We start from the raw sequence: 15,854 nt of genomic DNA, 5'->3' as shown, positions 1-15,854 counted from the left end.
AAAGGAGACAGAGGGAAAAGGGAAGAGAAAGACCCAGAAGAAAGGAGACATGGATGAAGAAGAGGGGGGGAGGGGTTTAACCGGAGAGGTCGATGTTAATGCCATCTGGTTAGATGGTTCCCAAATGAAATATGATATTGGTCCTCCAATTTGAGGGTGATCTCAGTCTGGGAGTGCATGAGACCACGGACAGACAAGTTAGCAAGGGAATGGGATGTGGAATTGAAATGAGTGGCCATTGGGAGATCCACAACGTTGCAATGGACAGAACTGAGTTGATCAATGAAATGATCTCCCAGTCTGTGTCCAGTCTCTCCAATGTAGAGGAGATCACAATAGGAGCACCCAATGTAGTCATTGATCCCTGCAGATTCACAAGTGTTGCTTCACTTGGGCTGACTGTTTGGGGCCCCGACTGGTGGTGAGGGAGGAGGTGTGGGCGCGTGGAGCCTTCGGTCTCAGGGGTAGGTGCCAAGGAAACAATTGATGGGGAGGGAGGATTGGACAAGGGAGTCACAGGGGGGAGCGGTCCCTGTTGGAAGGCAGAGAGGGGAGGAGCAGGGAATATGTCTCGTGGTGGGATCACGTAGAAGGTGGCGGAAAAGGAGGAGGAGGATACGTTGGATGCGGAGCCTGGTGGGGTGGTTGGTGAGGACAAGGGGAACCCTGACAGAAAGGTGGTGAGAGGGGAAAGAGAGAGGTATAAAACAAAAGAATATTCCCGAAGACCTGTTTAAAAGAAAATACAGTAGAATCAACACCATCCACTAACTTCTTGAGATAATGGAACTATTGTTGAAGGAGAAGCAGTTTGTTCATCTTGTGCTTAAGTTAAGTATCAGTGTAGGAGGATTAGATTAGAAATTGAATTATATCTGTGAAGGTGAGAACTGAACTCAATTAATTGTCATTTGTCTAAGTACAGTAGAATCACAGTGAAACATAACAAAATGAAAAGGATTTTGAACATAATCCACTCAACAGTTTATGGTCCCACAGGGACCAATGTATGGATGTCATAGCAGTTAAGCAGCTGTATATTTACTAGTTTTCAGTTTACATTTTGCAGTCGTATGTACTCTCTATATTTAGCTACGGCTAGCATTCAATGATGGGCATTTTTCCAAATACAAAATATTTTTCCATCTGTACTCTCAACCACCTCCCTCTGCAATTGGATTCTTGACTTCCTGTCGGGGAGATCTCAAGCAATCCGGATTGGTGACTGGACTTCCAAGACTATCATACTGAACACGGCCCCCCCCCTCCCCACCGAAGGCTGGGTGCTTCGTCCACTGCTGTTCACTCTGCTGACCCATGACTGTGCAGCTAAACATAGCTCGAACCACATCATCAAGTTCACTGACGATACGACCGTGGTGGGCCTGATCAGTAAGAATGAAGAGTCACCATACAGAGACGAAGTGCAGTTACTAATGGACTGGTGCAGGGCCAGCAACCTATATCTGAACGTTAAAACAAAAGAGATGGTTGTCAACTTCAGGAGAGCCCAGGACGTGGACAGCCCCCTTCCTAAAATTTTTGTTCTCAAAGCTAAGCCATGATGGAGAGTGGCCTACTGAGAGGATAGATAACAGATTCGCGGATCTTTCTTGGGACCCCTGTGATTTTTATAAATGACTTGGATGAAATAGTGGGGGGGAGGGGAAGGGCCAATATGTTTCCAGGTGACACGAGGTTTGTGGACAGTTTAGAAAATTGTGGATTACAATAGGATATAGGGTGGATACAGACTTGGGTGGAGAAGTGACAGATGGAGTTCAATCTCGATAAGTGAGAAGTGATGCACTTTAGAAGCCAGAGTATGTGGTTAGTGGCTGAATTAATAACAGTAGGTGATACCGGCATCACCTACGGCTCCTAGAACGCTTCCACCAGCGTTGTCTCCGCTCCATCCTCAACATCCATTGGAGCGCTTTCATCCCTAACGTCGAAGTACTCGAGATGGCAGAGGTCGACAGCATCGAGTCCACGCTGCTGAAGATCCAGCTGCGCTGGGTGGGTCACGTCAGCCTGAAGAAAACTGAGGTCCTCCATCAGCCAGCTCCCCACCATGACTACCAGTCCCCCCACATCTCCATCGGGCACACAAAACTCAAAATGGTCAACCAGTTTACCTATCTCGGCTGCACCATTTCATCGGATGCAAGGATCGACAACGAGATAGACAACAGACTCGCCAAGGCAAATAGCGCCTTTGGAAGACTACACAAAAAAGTCTGGAAAAACAACCAACTGAAAAACCTCACAAAGATTAGCGTATACAGAGCCGTTGTCATACCCACACTCCTGTTCGGCTCCGAAACATGGGTCCTCTACCGGCATCACCTACGGCTCCTAGAACGCTTCCACCAGCATTGTCTCCGCTCCATCCTCAACATTCATTGGAGCGACTTCATCCCTAACATCGAAGTACTCGAGATGGCAGAGGCCGACAGCATCAAGTCCACGCTGCTGAAGATCCAACTGCGCTGGGTAGGTCACGTCTCCAGAATGGAGGACCATCGCCTTCCCAAGATCGTGTTATATGGCGAGCTCTCCACTGGCCACCGTGACAGAAGTGCACCAAAGAAGAGGTACAAGGACTGCCTAAAGAAATCTTTTGGTGCATGCCACATTGACCACCGCTAGTGGGCTGATATCGCCTCCAACCGTGCATCTTGGCGCCTCACAGTTCGGCGGGCAGCAACCTCCTTTGAAGAAGACCGCAGAGCCCACCTCACTTACAAAAGACAAAGGAGGAAAAATCCAACATCCAACCCCAACCAACCAATTTTTCCCTGCAACCGCTGCAACCGTGTCTGCCTGTCCCGCATCGGACTTGTCAGCCACAAACGAGCCTGCAGTTGACGTGGACATTTACCCCTCCATAAATCTTCGTCTGCGAAGCCAAGCCAAAGAGAAGATATTAAGACATCCAGCAGTACTCAAAGTATTTATTCCTGGGGAACGGAATGGACTGTTCTCAGACCCAAAGAAAGCCCAAGAATTTGCTGAACATTTGCAGGACAGGGGAAGAGAGGAGGAGGAGGAGTGACAAGAAGAATGACCCTCAAGAAAATATACAAAAATATGTAAAAAAATATAAAGTAAAGATAATGTATATATAAAGATTTAAAGATGGATAAGAGAAGGGGGAACAAAAGAGAGAGCTTTGTTATATGTGTAGGAAAATAGTGTTCTCTGGGGAGGGGAGAATGGTCACTGTGAAATTGGTTGACGCTTGCGAGTAAGTTCGCAAACCAAATGGAAAGGGGAGTTGTGGTTGCCGTCAAGGGACAAGGGGTATTTCATGTCTTTAGTGTGTTGTTATATACTGAGATTAAAAAGGAAAATTTAAAAAACAGTCATGGAAAAAAAGGGGATGGAGGTGGTGAAGAGGTGGAAAAGAAGTGAAAATAAAGATATAAGATGGCCATGTTGAACTATAAACATTAATGGAATATATAACCAAATTTAAGTGCATCCCATTGGAAAAAAAAATCACATATAATTTAAAAGACAAAGTTACAATGTTTGAAAAAACCTGGGAACCATATATGGAACATAACAGAAAGAGCAGGCCTCGGATCACCACCACCTAAGAAGATAAACACGATCAGATTTAATGTGAATAAGTAGATGATTCGTCTTTTTTGTTTGTATTCCTTTTGTACATATTGTTTTATTGTATTTTTATATGTTCAATATTTACTGTTTTTGGAGGGGGATTGGAAGGGGGGGAGGGAGGGATGGGGGAAAAATAGAAAATGTCACTGTGAATATTTAAAGAGATGCATCTGTAAATATATTGGTTGTTATGGTTCATAGTGCGATAAATAATTACAAAAAAAAATATCGACAAGTTGATAGGGTGGTTATGGACCCTTATGATGTGGTGGCCTTCAGTCAGGATATTTAAAAGACCCTTTGATAGATACATGAATGTAAGAAAAATAGAGGGTTATAGGTGTGACAGCCTGTACTGTAACATCATGGTCTATATCTAGCCACATTGCATTATTCATTTTCCATTAGCCAAACTGCAAAATCATCACTTCTTCCTTAAATAGACCCACATCTAACACTTTTCCTTGTACAACTGAACCTGTTCTTGCATTATAAAATGTATCCTTTGATGTTTATTACTTGACAAAATTGGTCTGGATTTTCATGAAACCAGGAACAATTCTTGTTCAATCCTACTCAGTCCCTCTTTCAATTTTCTTTCGATATATGGCTGCTTCCTATCTGGTTCCAAGCAGGAAAATGTTCGTTCATTGGCTGTAGCTATCATTAGGAACTGCCATTATTTATTTCTTGTTCCTGTTTGCCCAGGCGCTGCCACCTGGAACTGTTTGTGCAATGCAGTGATTTTTGAAGGAAGTTCCAGCATTTGATCCAATCACTGAATGTAATTCACAAATTTGGGTGGTGTGAGATTGTTTTTTTTTGTTTTTTTTAAAATTTTTTATTTTTCACACCATAAATCACATTAGCCATGATATACACTATTTCTTTTTCACACATATACAGTGACTTTTTCTCCCCCCCCCCCTCCTCCCAAGCCACCCCCCCACCCCCCTCTCATCCATTTTAGGTATACAATCTAGGTTGCATTAAGCCAGTCAGACAATGTTGTCATTCAACAAAAATACACCAGAAATTCTACTGAGTCCATTCTTTTCTTGGGTGGTGTGAGATTGTTGAGGTGAATTTAGAGGTACTGGTATTTCCATCCAACTGCCTTTGTTAAACTAGGTGGTAGAGGTTGTGTGTTGAGGCAATCAACCATGCATCTTACTGCAGAGGAGACTCCTCACAAATTATAGAGGATGGACTGTGAACCATATCTGCAAATCAGACTGTTGCTAACTTGAGTACATTTTCTTGCATTCCAGTCTCTGTCCATTTGCAGTTCTTTCTTCCTCCCACAATTTATTTTGAGTGTGCACCCGCTTTACCTACAAAAAAGGGCACCCATGCCAGTTCTGATGTCTTCATTAATCTGTAACATTACTGTGCTCCTGACCCCCCCCCATGATGCTGCCTGACTTGCTGAGAATTTATTTTTCAGGTTTTTTTTTGAGAGTTAAAGCATCAGGAAACTAAAATGAATCTTCCACTTTTAAATAAAAAAACAATATTGAGCCAGAAATGAGAAGAAGGTACACTGTTAAGACATGGCACAGGGCTGAGGCAGCAAATCAAGAATCAATCTGACGTTAATTGGAGGCTGCTATGCACCAGGTGTGTTGTGAAGGAAATCTGCTGAGACCCAAAGAAGTGTTGAAATGAAAAAAAGACAAACAGTGGTTTGCATTTTCAACCAGTTTTCTTTAGTGCAAAACAATTTTATTAGAATCATCAGGTTGATTTTAAACTTTTCATTTGACATTCAATGCAATTCTGAAAGTATGCATAATTATGTTTAGTTCAGCAAGAATCATCCTTGATAACATTTAAACTGATAGTTTCCATATCAATTCAGTATCTAGTTTGTTTTTCCAAACAACATTTTAATATCGTGTAATTGTTTTGTAAAAATAGTTTGGTATTCCAGTTTTTTTTAAAAATTGCATATAAACATGTTCTAACACAGTGTAGGACCATTATATTTTAAATAATGATGATGTCTCATCTAATTTCCCTTTAATTAAAATCATCATAAGTAGGGAAAGGTTCTACCATTTAAAAAAAATTATTGCTAGCTGATGAACTCAGTAAAGACATCAGAATGCATTCTGTATGCCAGAGGTGCTGTGGACTGCCTTGACCCTGAGAGACCTGCCTGACTTAGTAAAATATATTCCACCCCAGAGTTGAAATGTGCTACATCACAAATTGAAAGTCATAAAAGATGTGTGCAAAGCATTTTTTTCTGCAGAGAATGTCTACCCAAAGCAAACGATTCACAAAATGTATTTAGTTAGTTGCATATTGCCAGTATCATCCCATTGCACACTCTTTAAACGGGAAAAGGGATCAGGTTGTAATTGTAATGAAAATGACCTGAGGGTACATATCATACATACATAAAGTTCGAGCTGATCAATCTGTAAGAGTAGTGGTTAGGTTGCTAAACTAGCAGCCAGAACTCTGGATCATTTTTCCAGACATGAGTGAGTCCCACAGGGACAACTTGAGGAATTTAAATTCAAGAACTTAAATAATATCTGAACCTAGCTTCATTAGAGGTTACAACAAAACTGCTGGCTTGCACTAAAAATCCAATGGATCAACAAAGGTCCTTCAGGAAGGACATGTGTCATCCTCAACGTGACTGGGCTCTTTCGACTCCCAGCTCATCTCTGTTGCAAGTTGACTGTCTCCTCAGTTCTTGAACAAGAAATGCTGGCATTGCCAACAATGCCCACATCCTGTGAGCACATCAGTAAATACAGCTAAAAACCCTCTTTAGTTTTATTGATTTAAGCCCAAGAGTATAATAAGTTTATAAAAAGTTACCAGATTTCAGCCATAAACTTTTCTAAGCACTTGGCTGTGAGTTTTTGACTGCTTCTTTTCAAACTTTTACACTTGCATCACAATTCTGATTGGAAGCCAGCTACCCAATTCAGACATGTATGTGCGAGCTTTTCACGGCACAAAACTGGTAAAGGGTGACTCATAGTTTGAAGTAGTCAATATTTAAGCATCACATGTTCACATTATTAGTTTACTAACAAATTTGTTTTCTTTAGATCTTGGAGTGGCTATTTTTCCTAAATAACTTACTTGTCTAAATTAACTGGAAGGAAGAACACTTACAGCATCAAGTGAAATGTAGGGAGTGTAATCCCACTGATAGTACTTTGTTCTATGAGTCCTGTTCCATGCTTTACATGTGGGAAAAAGATTGCAGCTGGTGAAAATTTTAAATTAAAAAACAGAACATGCTGGAGATTCATAGCAGGTCATCGACCATCTCTGCGAGAAAAACTAGTTAATGTTTCTGGTCACTAACCTTCAGAACTGGGCAAGTGAGAAAAACTGAAACATTTGACCCTGTTTCTCTCTCTACAGATATAATATGATTTCCACCTTGGCTCCAGCAGTTTCTAGTTTTGATTCCTGTACAATGGTTATTGCATAACATTTCTTGTCTGAATGAACTGACAAGAAAATGATCCCTGGTTTATAGCTTAAAGACTGGCACCTTCTAGAACCAAGGTCTCAAATTATCTGATCTACTTGTTGGTATTGTACAATCCTTGAACCCAATTTTGGTTTCATTTACAAGAAATGCCTTGTACATGGAATAAATGGTAAGATATTTGACGGAACTGATAGTATAGACTCCAAAACATTAAGCACAGTGGGCTAATCTTTTCTAAACAATTTACCTTTAGAAACTGGATAGATCTGATGAAGCGAAACCTTTCATTCTGTCTCCTAAATTAACAGATCTGTTAAACAGGCCCTTTGAATAACTGAAATTTCAAATCTAGTGCACAAAAGAGCAGTAGTTTTTGTTAAATATAAAACTATCAGTTATGAGTATTCAATCAAGGACTACTGTAATAATGGGTTCCTTCAACATAAATTTCACACTTGCCAAATATTCTGAAACTGTATGATCAATATTTAAAGTTCCGCACATGCGGCAAATGTCTGAGAAGCGATAAAACAGTGGCTCAGAGTTCTTCTGACAGACCGACTTCCATCTCGGGCAATCGTAGAACATGGGGTTTTCTCTTTGCATCGAAAAAGGACAAGAAATTACTTCAGAGATCAACAAGAAGATGAGAGGCATAGATAGGGTGGATAGCCAGTACCTTTTTCCAGAGGTGAAACTAGCAAACACCAGAGGACATCTGTACAAGGTGAGGGGAGGAAGGTTTAGGAGATGTCAGGGGCGAATTCCCCCGCCAACAAAGAGTAGTGGATGCCTGGAATCTAATCCAGGAGTGGTTGTGGAGGCTGGCGCAATAGGTTAAAAGACTCTTAGGCAAGAATGCAAGAAAAATAGAGGGCTATGGTATGAGATAGGGAAGGTTTAGTTTGTTGAGCAGGTTTATATTAGGTCAGCTCAACACTGCTGTAATTTAAGGGGAGAGGGGAGAAAAGTCCATACACAATCTCAGTATTGGTGATTGTGAAATATTGTCTCATCCATCAATGCATTTCTTAATGTGATCAAAAGGAGGACAAATGTAATTGTAAAAAAAATTTAGACAGACAGCACGGTAAGAGGACCTCTCATGTCCATGCCACCCAATTTCACCCCATTAACCTACACCCCTGGTACATTTTGAACAGTGGGAGGAAGCCGGAGCCCCCGGGGAAAACCCATGCAGACATGGAGAGAACATACAAACTCCTTACAGACAGCATGGGATTTGAACCCTAGTTCCGGTCAATGGCACTGTAACAGTGATGCGTGAACCACTACGCAAAACATGCTGCCCTGCAGGGGGAAACCTGTGTACCTGCAGGAAGAGCACTGGAGGACAAGGCAACACCTGGCCTGCTGTCATTCAGCCGACCTGAATGGACCAAGCCCCACCCAGTCAGGTGCCAATCACCCGCTGGGATATAAGCTACATCTGGCCCCTCGAGGTCAGTCTCAGAGCCAGCACAGCTACTCTCACAGCCAGCTCTGTGGAAGTAAATTTTTTATTTCCAATTAATTACAGCTCAATGCTGCACCTGGCAGAGCTGCTGCCTTACAGTGCCAGAGATTTGGGTTCAATTCCGACCACCTCGTGTATTGACTATGAGAGTTTGCACATTCTCCTTGTCATGGTGGGTTTCTTCTCACATGCCAAAGCCAGGTGGGTTGGAAGGTTAATTGGCAATGCAAATTGGCAAGTGGGAGAATCTGCTGGTCAGCATGGATTCAGAAAGCAGGATGGCCTATTTCCATGCTGCAGCTCTCCACAACACTAATGCACTTTTCATAAAAGATCAAAAGGTCAGTACACTATCCTCAATGCTTATTATGACTTTACTAACATTCCTACTTTTTAGTAGGGTTATCTCTTTGTTGTTGGCCTAACCTCTGGCCAAGTGCAAAGGTCAAGCACAAACTCCAACTTTTCCTAAACTGCCTCTTTTGTTTTGTGAGCCAAGCACAATGTTTGCAGCAATTGATACCAGCCTCGGCACCAACTTGCAGCGGGATGTGACTGGGACAGCAGATTCAGTCAGAGGTAGATTTCTCTCTATCCATTTATTTTTAAACAGAGATTAATTAGATCCTCTTGCTTGCAGCTACCCAGTCATATTCTGCCAGATTTAAAACCAAAGAACTTGTCAGAGTTGTTCACCAGTTTGCTGCCTGACTCAACATGGCCACCAAACATCTTGTGACCATAGTTTCTCACTCCAGTAATATCACCATCAAAATAAAGTACTGCTCTCAAGAGAAATACCTACAGGTAAATTTCACCAGATTCCAGTATCGTTTGGAGCATTCATTGATCACATCTCTGGTGGCCCTTCCAATGTGACTGGCACAAGTTAATGAACTGAAGTTCCGTTACCAGGCCAGAACCCTGTCCTATTTAAAGCCTTGGTGATCAAATGTGGTCGGAGCGAGGTAAATGTGGTCTTTGCTCTCCATCTGTGCTGGAGAGCCTGCAGAAGAAAAGGGCCTGATGGGTTGGCACCTAGCTCATTAACGAGAAGCTCAATGTCCTCATCATCCATAACAAAGAAACAAATGATTTCAGACTATTTGCAGACTTGGAGGCTAAGTGCAGTTTTAAAACTATTTTCATAAATACGCAACTTACTTTGCCACTGGAAGGCTTTAAATGGGGGTCGGGGGGTGGCTTGCATTAATTGAACATTTCGGACACATGACAAGTGAACAGCAAACTCCCAGCCACATTCTGTATCCCTAAGTGATGCACCTTGTACCATAATGTGCGCTACCTGTGATATTCAATTGCTTGTGCTGGAATTTTGTATGCATTAGTTATAGACCTGTGTCATACAAGACTTAGAGGGCTCTCCTGGTTGATGATTTTTCCTGTTTGGCCGAGGAATTGTTCAAATGTGTGAGAGAGCAGTTTCTTTTTCATTCTTCTTTAATCGTTTTTTTAAAAATCCCCTATGACTTCCTTTTTAGTGCTAGTTTGTGCATTCTCTCTTTCTCTGCCTCCTGAGCTTTCCTGTTTTCTTCTTCCTCTGCCTTCCTTCTCTCCTCTTTCAGTTCCTTATACCTCCATAGGGGTAGTTCCAGGAAGTTGCTGCCCTTGGTGTTGCTCTTTCTCCGCACTTTCTCAGGGTTGTAAGTTGGAGTGGGCGCTTTGACCACACGTACCTTTGGCACCACAATTCCTGGCTGAACACTGCTCCACCTGAGCATGCTCAAGGGCATTAAACTACCCCTCCTTGAGGAAGCAACTGACGCCTGTGAGGAGGGTGACGTCATTGGCTGTAGGCTGGCTCTCCTTTCCTTCTTTCTCGGGACCATGACAAGTTGAGAGTTCTGAAATAGTTTTTGGTACTTAACGTGATGCTTTTTTGGAGTTTTCGTCTTCTGAGATTCTTGCAGCTTCATAATCTCCTGAACGGTGTACCTTTTCTTCCCCACACAAGGGGGGCTGCTTGGGCAGACAGTTCTGCATCCAGTTGCAACAAAAGGGCTGGTGATGGCAGTGGTCATCCTGACCATGTGGTCGAGTGGCCCATCTTCTTCTGGATCACGAGGAAAGTTGATGGTCAAAGCTGACCTGAATGTCTCGCAGATTTTTTCCAAGCAGTTCTTGGGCTCACTGGCTTTGGCTACGAGTTCTTTCAGTTTTGGCCACTCAGGCTTATAGCTATCACTGAATTGGACAGGACAAGGCTTGGCCAGCAACTTGTGCATGAGGAAGACGGTTTCATATCGTCCTGTAAAATGTGCCCATTGTTGTGGAGTCAAACCCCTCCCTGGATCTGTTGCGTTGATATCGGCACCTAGAGAGAAAGCAACACACCATTAGTCTCGTGTCATTAAATAGAATTTGACCAATGAATCCTAAGCAGAAATTAGGTCAACTCGTGGTAACACTCTTGCCTCTGGTTTGAAACTGGGTTAGCGTTTCCTGCGCAAGACTGAAGGAGCACTGCACTGTTGGGTGCTGTCTTGTGAATAAATCGCCCATCTGAGGAGAGTACTGTGGGTCTGTTTCAAAAGAGTAGACCGAGGGAGCATTTGTAGCTTGGTTAATAATTACTTCCCAATTTTAAACAGTATCTGATCAACTTCCTACTACTAAAAAATAAGTGCACTGCTTTGAAGTCTGTGCAAACAAAACCTTAATTTTCCTTAAAATAATTTGGGAAAATTTGAGAATGTTGAAGGGGCTACTGTATAAAAATGTAAACATTTTGTCTTTAGTTTTTTTTCTATGCACACCATGAACAGAACAGTTATGTTGCAGTGCTTTCAGATACAGGGTCAAGACTATTAATCCATTCCATGGGTGGCATTGTTAACATAGAGGGGCGGCACGGTTGGCATTGAAGTTAGCACCATGCCTTTTCAGCGCCAGCGATCGGGACTGGGGTTTGAAACCTGCACTGATAAGAGTTTCTATGTTCTCCTGTCTATGTGGGTTTTCCCCAGGGGGCTATGGTGTCCTCCCACCATGCAAAACGTACCGGGGTTTGTAGGTTAATTGGGTGGCATGGACTCATGGGCCAAAGTGGCCTGTTACCGTGCTGCATGTCTAAACTTAAAATTTAAATTTATTCTCTCTGATTCACTCCATTTGCAGATAAGCATTTGCCAAGAATGTTCAGGTGAAGCCATCTGATCCTAATTAATGACAACCTGCTGTGATAATAGCACCTTATGAATCATAACATTTCACAAAAAGTTTCACTGAATCATGATCACAAAAAAATGTTTGGGATGAGGACAGGGTGAAAATCACACTTGCTTGATAAATGGAAACTCCACTTTTTAGAGAGTTAAGCTCCTGAACAAAATCAGTATAAATTACACAAATACTCTGATTTGACTGGAGCAAGTGAAATAGCTTCTTGATGAGTAACTCAAGCATTGGGATATGTGCCATGCTTGGGATTCTGTGGACTAGTGCCTTGCAAATAACCTATTGCATGTTGTTTCACTTTTCTGGTTTGTGGATTCAACTGCCTGCTGCTTTGCTTTCCTGGCATTCTTTTCAGCAAGACGCCACATTAAAATAAGCATAAACATCAGTTCAAGTCAGTGGTTGACCAGAACGACCTGAGCACCCAAACCTCCATTCCTTTCACTGAATTTTGCAATCTCATTTCACATTGACAAGCTTTGCAGTTAGCTTATAACCCTTAGGCAATCAGCTAAAACAAGCCTACACAGGCAAGGCTCCTCAAATCAACCCATCCTCCGCTACATTGATAACTATATTTGCGGTGCCCCCTGCACCCATGATGAGTTTGTCAACTGGTCCAGAGGACCCCAAAACCAGCAGCAATAGACATGCACCACAACACAGGGTTACTTAAAACAAAAGTAGTTTTTAATTATATTTGAACAAGAAAACAGAATTAAACTTTAACTTATTACTAATAATAATACTCTAATACTAAGCGCAGGTGTGTGTAATGTGTATTTGAGATTAGAAAAGTTCTTGTACTGTGCACATAAGTTAGCATTAATAAAGTTCACCAGGCTTTGGTGCTTAACAGGCAAATGGTTACCACTCATGGTTGGTTTTCTGAGAGAGATTCCTTTTGTTCCAGGACATCCGCACCTGATTCCTTTCCAATCAGTCTTGCTGATGAAACTTGCCCCCTTCAGAGTTCTCCAAATGATCCTCTTTCTTTCAGGTCACCTTTCAGACAGCTACTCTTCTCCTTCGACCAAGCAGTCTTCCAAAATTTGCCAGCTTGTCCTTCTGGAACAGATTTCTCTGTCTCTCCTTCTCTCTCAGCTCCCTCCCTCTCTGAGAGCCAACCTGTTCTGCCTCTGCCTGCAAAGATCACAAGCTCTCCCAGGCACGCTGCTGAATGTTGCTACTTTGTTGCCTTTTGCAAACTAGCACTCTGCAAAAGTCCTGCAAAAATTCTGTGTTTTAAAGTGTTTGTGTGCAACCTGCTCTAACAATTCCTCCCAAACCACCTCGAAATACTCTGTCACAGGACTTTATCCATTTTGCTGAAAACTTCCATCCTGACCACAAATTCACTTGGTCTATCTCTAATTACACTCTCCCCCTGATCTCTCTTTACTGGGAGACAAACTATTGACAAATATTTTCAACATACTTACCGACTCTCACAGTTACCTCGACTACATCTCTTCACACCCCATGTCCTGTAAGGATTCTATTTCTTTCTCACAATTCCTCCATCTCCATTGCATTTGCTCCCACGATGAGGTCTTCCATGTTCATCCAAGATGTCCTCCTCCTTCAAAAAACATGGCTTCCCCTCCACTACCATCAACTCAGTCCTTACCCACATATCCTCCATTTTCCGCACTTCTGCCCTGGCCCCCTTCTCCTCAGGACACAAGAGCAAGATTCCTATGTCCTTACCCACCAGCCACTGCATCCACATACCCACGGCAATTTCTGCCACGGACAACACAATCCCAACACCAGGGCACATCTTCTTCCCCTCTTCGCCTTCTGCAGGGATCACTCTCTTCATGACTCCCTCTTTCACTCATCCCTTCCCACCTCAGCACCTATCTCCCGTGACCATAGGAGGTGCTCCACTTGAGCCCACACCTCCTCTCTCAACACCATTTGGGGCCGCAAACAGTCCTTCCAGGTGGAGAATCTGCAGGCGTCATTTTCTGCGTCCAGTGCTCCCTCTGTGGCCTCCTCTGCATTGGAGAGACTGGGAGATCGCTTCACTGAGCACCTTCTCTTTGGCTGCTGTAATAACGTAGATCTCCTTGATGAAGGGCTAACGCCCAAAACATTGGTTAGCTATTTTTATCTTTGCTCTATATAGTACATTATTTGACCTGCTGCATTTCTCCAACATTGTGTTTTTACTTTAACTCATTTCATTTCCCCTTCCCATGCTGACATGTCTGTCCATGGTCTCATGCACTGCTAGTCTGAAACCACCTGCAAATTGGAAGAACAACACCTCATCTTCTGTTTGGGCCCCCTCCAACCGGATGGCATTAACATCAACTTCTTTGGTTTCTGTTATGCACCCTGCCCGTCTTTCTCATTCTCCTTTCTTCCAGCTCTCCATTCACAAATATATTCTCATCGTTTCTCTCTGCCCGCCTATCCATTGTCCACCTGGCTCACAAGCCACATGCAGCTCTTTGACGTATAATGTGTGGCTGGCAGAAATACGTTGGCTGAGATGGGAATTGTACGATCCGGTGCTCACAATGGTAGTTTTAGTGGGCATGGCTTGCAAAGATCCTCCTTCAGGTACCACCTGGTGTCCAGGAACAAGTGCAGAGGGTTTCCCAGGGAGGAGTCACACAAGTTCCTCCCCCCCCCCCCCATCGATGCAATCTACCGGATCATTGTCTGAAGAGGGCGCGCAAAATCATCGAGGACCCCTTAACATCCATCATCTTTCAGCTTCTCCCGTTGGGAAAGAGTATCAGAGCCAACACCACCAACAGCTTCTTCCCATGGGCAGTGAGACTTCTGAACACCAAAGGAACTGCTCACACTAACCATTTCAAGACTCTCATATGTACAAAATAATATTTATTTATGTCACTAAAATACTTGCCCTGCATATGTATTGTGTATCTGAATGTGTGTTATGTCTGATTGTGTGTCTACATGTTTTGCACTGAGGACCGGATAATGCTGTTTCATCGGGTTGTAGTATAATCAGATGACAATAAACGACTTGAACTCTCAGCTGGTTGGCATCTGCAGAACAGAAGTTTAGCATGCACAGGGCGCTGAGCCTCTTTGGAGCTGGGTGACCCTGCCCGCATCCAGCATCCCGGAGAGGCCAGAGTAGATACCAACGCTACTGAAGCCGCCCTGGGACACTCCAAATCCCTGCAGCCAGACCAAGGGTGGCCACAGCCTGGGCTGTGTGACAAGGAGAGGGAAGAGGGAGTGGGCACTGGAGGAACACCCTCATTCCCCACCCTGCAAGCAGCACACACCGGAGTTGGGTTCTCTTCACTCAGGCTGGACCACACCAATGCGGTTGGAGGAGTCGGCAAAGCTGAGGGTCCTCTGTAGGGAGTGGTCACAGAGTTTGGGAAACTGGAGCTGGGTCAGGAGAACCCTGATGAGGCATGACCTGCTCCAAAGGTGGGATGTCTGTCCAGGCACTCTTGCAGGGGGAAAGCAAAATGACAGAGATGGGGAGGAGAGGCTGGAGGGGGTCCTCAATGAGCACCTCATCCAGGTGTCAAGTCAGAGCTGGAGCTGGCAACAGTGAAGGTCCTGTCAGTGATCATGGTCAAGCCCTGGCCTCACCAAATGAAGAGTCAGCACTAGGTAGTGCAGAATCCATGCCCCAGCCTCCGCACCCAGCAGCCACTCCCCCATCCCATCAGTGGCTGGGAAAAGGGGAGCGGAGGGTGGGATGGGGAGGAGCAGAGCTGAGGACCCCCTGATCTCGCCCTGTCGCAGGAGGCAGCTTTGCATCAGGTCGCTTCCCACATCATGTGCTCGCCTGTGTATTCTGCAATGGTGCAGAGTCTGATGGCACCGGTGTTGCGGAAGAAAACACATCAGAAACAGAAGCAGAAGTTGTCCATCCTGTCTGTTGAACCTGTTCCCACACTCATTGAGATCACAGCTGATCTGGCTCTGGGCCCAGCTCTGCCTTTCCCTCCTAACTTGTAATTCCCCTATGATGCAAAAATTTTTTTCAATTTTTTGAAAAAAAATCAGATACATATGATATAACAGTAAAATAAAATTACAGATAGTAAGCAATGATAAACAAGATATATA

At 43.6% G+C, this 15,854-nt stretch overlaps 1 protein-coding gene across 1 annotated transcript in view; it reads right to left on the bottom strand.

Moving 5' to 3' along the window:
• Positions 1-4,604: 4,604 nt before the first annotated feature.
• LOC138747598 (ankyrin repeat domain-containing protein 33B-like) overlaps positions 4,605-15,854 on the bottom strand; it is an 85,141-nt gene continuing 73,891 nt past the window's right edge. The window contains exon 4 of the mRNA XM_069906974.1: positions 4,605-10,911. Within this exon, the coding sequence (XP_069763075.1) occupies positions 10,061-10,911 (851 nt within the window). The 3' untranslated portion in view covers positions 4,605-10,060. The remainder of the gene's footprint in view (positions 10,912-15,854) is intronic.

The sequence above is a fragment of the Narcine bancroftii genome, chromosome 1 (assembly GCF_036971445.1).
Source record: "Narcine bancroftii isolate sNarBan1 chromosome 1, sNarBan1.hap1, whole genome shotgun sequence".
NCBI classification, from domain to species: Eukaryota; Metazoa; Chordata; class Chondrichthyes; order Torpediniformes; family Narcinidae; genus Narcine; species Narcine bancroftii.
Note: the sequence above shows the minus strand (reverse complement) of the source record. Positions and strands in the feature narration are given on the sequence as shown.